The 5,000-nt window shown below is 37.5% G+C and overlaps 1 protein-coding gene across 1 annotated transcript in view; it reads left to right on the plus strand.

The window, feature by feature from the left end:
• LOC143033378 (uncharacterized) overlaps positions 1 to 5,000 on the plus strand; it is an 85,037-nt gene that overhangs the window by 79,401 nt on the left and 636 nt on the right. The window contains exon 3 of the mRNA XM_076198728.1: positions 2,568 to 2,669. Coding sequence (XP_076054843.1) covers positions 2,568 to 2,669 — 102 coding nt within the window. The remainder of the gene's footprint in view (positions 1 to 2,567; positions 2,670 to 5,000) is intronic.

Consider the following 5,000-nt stretch of genomic DNA (forward strand, 5'->3'; position numbering starts at 1 on the left):
TTAATATACAAAGAAACTAATACCTCTGGTTTGTTCTCTTACCCTAGTGACAACCTAAGTTCGCAACCTACTGGGGTCATAACCCCTCGCTAAGGACGGAGTGTAACAAATGTATATATATGTATGTATACATATGTATATATACATATATATATACACACACATATATATATATATACACACACATATATATATATATAATATATACATATGTATATATATGTATGTATATATATATATGTATATGTGTGTGTATATATATATATGTATATAAATATGTATATATATATATCTAAATAAATCTTTTTTACATCAACTATATGACTTTTTTTTCGAAAACTTCGGACCTTGAAAAATATATTTCCTAAGTGAAATTCCAAGGAGGCTTAAAATCTAAATGTACAAGATTCGATTCTGACGTCCCTGAACAAGACCGATCTATGGGTAATGCTGTGACCTTACACGCATACACACATCCATCCTCCCCACCCACGAGAATTGGAGTAACGACTCGCAGCGCAACGATACTGAAATTATTTCAGCCCTGGGCGGGATTCGAACCCGGACCGCCGTAGTGGTAGTCGGGAACTCTACTACTCCGCCACGAGTCGTGTGTGTGTATGTGTGTGTGTGTGTGTGTGTGTGTGTATTTACCTAATTTACCTAATTGTAGTATACAGGAAAGGAGCAATATTCGTTGGGTCTAATTTCTGTTCTCCATTTTTCTAACATAGACTCAGACTCATGCAAAGCTCACACTCCACACATTTACACATATGTACATGGAAAACCGTATTTCTTCACATTCCCTCAACATATGATCCCTCTCCAATCACCTCGACGACCTCTCAAAGCCCTCCCATCTCCAATCAGGAGATCTCCTCCATCAACTCCATCCACCCCCTCTAATGACCCGAACATCGCAATCACGTCACCTCCCCTTCCTCGATCTTTCAAGGCCGCTTGACTCAGTACCTTCAGTCTTCCTTCATATGGTCCATCTGTTAGTCCGAGGACCAGCTTGGCCGCTAACCCCCCCCCCCCCGGCACTCAATCCTGCTCATATCCCCCCATTCCGCGCTCGCGCTTGTGTATTTACCGAGTTGTATTTTACGGGAAGGGGAGTTATGCTCGTAGTGTCCCGTCTCCATATCTCGTTTTATCGAGACTGTTTTTAAATTCGTGTATCGTTTTTACACACACCATATTTTCATCTAAGTTGTTCTAAACGTCTATTACCCTGTGGGGAAAGCTGTTCTTTTTCAGGTCTCTTCTATAACTGTCTTTCTTGATTTTCTTTCCGTGTCCTCTTGTATCTCTTACTATCCCATTTTATAAGATCCTCTCTATCAATAGTTTCTAAGCCTTTCATGATTCTATAAAGAGTTATCAAGTCTCCTCTCTCTTCTTTGCTCTAATCTCTGTAGTGTGTGTGTTTACCTGTTACCTAGTTGTATTTACCTAGTTGTAATATACGGGAAGAGAGCTATGCTCGTAGTGACCCGTCTTTGTATCTTTCAGCATTTAGTTTGTTCTTAAGTTCTTGTATAGTTTTTGCGCACACTGTGTGTGTGTGTGGATGTGTGCGTGCGTGCGTGTGTGTGTGTGTGTGTGTGTGTGTGTGTGTGTGTGTGTGTGTGTGTGTGTGCAGAATGTACATCAAGGAACTCTATCTTTCACCACCAAATAATCTCCTGATATGTCCAATTACCTAGAAGCCGAAATCAACTCTCTTTGAGCTTATAAAACCTCTATCATCTTTATTTTCATTTACTAACGATAAGATAACGCGGTATATTTGAATGGTACATAAAAAAGAATATAGAATATTATATCTAAGGTTACCCCTTTGTCTTTATATTTTCTCTGATAAAGTGACATGCCGTCCAGTTCTTCCACACCTATTTCTACGTCACATGAATAATTTATTTTTGATAATCAGATTTCTAATAGACTTTAGAAAAAAGTATATTAAATGGGACGGAATGAGTGACAATAATTCGTTTCCACCCGGCCAACCACTTACATATGAGGTATCACGGTAATTTTATGTGAATGTATGTGCAATAATGTTTCCTCATATCGAATGAGATTATATGTGTGAGACCCGGACAAACTATGAGGTCCCCAAGATGCCCCACCAGACGCTGAGGCCCCTTCCCACCCACCCCATAGATTTTAATGATAAAATGTTTATAGCAATAGATGTCATTAAATGGTCACTTGTAAAGTCATATATATATATATATATATATATATATATATATATATTATATACATATATATATATATACATATATATATATATACATATATATACATACATATATATACATATATATATATATATATATATATATATATATTATGTATGCATGTATCTATATGTATGTGTAAATGTATACTTAGGCTGGTACGTGGCAATTGTTATTCATATACACTTTTCGGGGCCCTCAAGCCAACCTGTGCCTTGGGCCCCGTAATAAGCATAAATATTGGGACCGTGATTACTAAATGGACTCTACTGATTACCGCCATCTTTGTGACCGCGATGCTTTTTCTTGCAGATCAAAGCACGGACTACTTTGAGCCCGAGATGTCCAACGACCTCGTGCAGAGCAGAGCAGCGCCAAAATTCGAGGAGAACCCTCTCCTTGCCAAGCTTCTCTGTGAGTTGCATTACTTTCTCCATGGGTCCCTTCTCCACCCTTACTTTCCGTAATCCTTTCCTAAACGTTGTGGCTTTCAAAGTGGGTTAGGTTAGGTTAGGTTAACCTAGGTTGGATTAGGTTAGGTTACATTAGGTTAGGCTAAGTTAGGATTGGTTAAACTAGGTTAAGTTAGGATAAGTTAAGCTAGGTTAGGATAGGTTAAGCTAGGTTAGGTTAGGTTAGCATAAGTTAAGCTAGGTTATGTTAGGTTAGGTTAGATTACGTTAAGCTAGATTAGGTTTGGTTAGGTTAGGCTGGGTTAAAATAGGTTAGGTTAGGTTTGGTTAGGTCAGGTTAGGTTAAACTAGGTTAGATAGGCTAGGCTAGGTTAGGTTAGGTCAGGTTAGGTCAAACTAGTTAGATTAGATTAGGTTAAGCTAGGTTAGCTTAGCTTAGCTTATGATAAGCTAGGTTAGGTTAGCTTAGCTTAGCTTATGATAAGCTAGGTTAGATTAGGTTAGGTTAGGCTAGGTTAGGTCAGGTTAGGTTAAACTAGGTTAGAATAGGTTAGGTTAAGCTAGGTTAGGTTAGCTTAGCTTATGATAAGCTAGGTTAAGCTAGGTTAGCTTAGCTTTGCTTATGATAAGCTAGGTTAAGCTAGGTTAGCTTAGCTTAGCTTATGCTAAGCTAGGTTAAGCTAGGTTAGGTGAGAATGGGGAGGTGATTACACTACAAATAGGAGAAGGTGGATTGAGTGGCTACGACAATAATGACACTTCCCCTTAGCTTAAAATATTCGTTTGGCGACAGACAGAATACACATTTTGATTTATATACAGTAATTTAGTTCTTAGACGAGAAGCCAAACTTGTTAGATACATTGGTATCTAAAATTTGTATGTTTAATAAGAATAATAATAATGGTTATTTTAACTACGTTAAATTTGACTTGATTTGTATTAGTTAACTAATATATGTAAGTTTATGTGGGTATTTCAGTAGTAATTTATTTACTACCACTTGTATATGTATTATAATACCCCGTACTTATTTTCCAATGGATATCAGAAAGATTTAATTTATCATTATTAAAGAATAATATTTTCCCTTGTAATTTAACGAGTTTATCTTGGTAACTGGGAATATTAGCACGAACATACACACACACACACACACACACACACACACACACACACACACACACACACACACACACACACACTTTTTACATAGAGCCAAGAAAAGGAGATGAAGTTCAATACAATAAAATGCAAAGTAGAACGAGTGTACCAATGGAGACGCATTTGCCCTATGCAAACGCATTTGACACAAAAAAAAATTCTACCTGCCGATGATGAATAGATAGGAGCGTAATTATAGGCTCAAAAAATCACATTATGAGGGGATAGTTAAGTGATTTTTTGAGTCTATAATTATGCTCCTATTTATTCACCATCGGCAGGTAGAAGTTTTTTTTTGTGTCAAATGCGTCTGCATAGGGCAAGTGCATCTCCATTGGTACGCGTACCTACTGGAAATGATAGCAGCATAGGCCATCCTTAAACTACTCCTGGGGAAGTTAACCTATTACAAAAACAAAAGAGGAGAAAGACTTGGGAGTCTTGATAAAAGACAGCCTGTCACCTGACAGACATATCAGCAGGATTGTAGAAGAGACATAGAAAATATTAAAGAGGATGAAGGAATGATTAAAAAAAACATCGAAACCATGATACGTCCAAGACTGGAATATGCGTCAGTTGTCTGGTCCCCACACAGAGTGAAGGGTATAATCAAGATTAGTATAATACAATGGGCAGCAACCAAACGGGTCCCCAGCCTGGTAGATAAACGATATGAAGAGAGACTAAAAGCAATGGGCCTACCAACTTTGAAAGATCGAAGAGAAAGAGGTGATATGAGTACAGTGGTCAGGTCACTAATGGAGATAGATTGCACTGAGAGAAAAGATTTCCTGATTAAAGATGTGAGGGATTTAAGAGGTTATGTGAAGAAATACATTTTCCAAAAAGATGCATAAATATGTGGAATAGCTGCTTAGAAGGTGGTATAGTCTAGGCTCAAACAATACATGAGGTCAAATTTAAGTATGATAATTGGAAATCAAGGATATAGATTAAGTTAGAACTGTGCATGAATTTGATTCTAGGTATGTCAGAAAATTAGAGAATAAGAGACGGGACCTTAACGAGCGTTGATTCTTTCCTGTATACTACAATTATGTAAATATGTACACGCGCGTACTTACACACACACACACACACACACACACACACACACACACACACACACACACACACACATACACACACATGATTCTTATGTAAA

This window comes from Oratosquilla oratoria, chromosome 15, assembly GCF_046742065.1.
Source record: "Oratosquilla oratoria isolate Oo_2021 chromosome 15, ASM4674206v1, whole genome shotgun sequence".
Lineage (NCBI taxonomy): Eukaryota > Metazoa > Arthropoda > Malacostraca > Stomatopoda > Squillidae > Oratosquilla > Oratosquilla oratoria.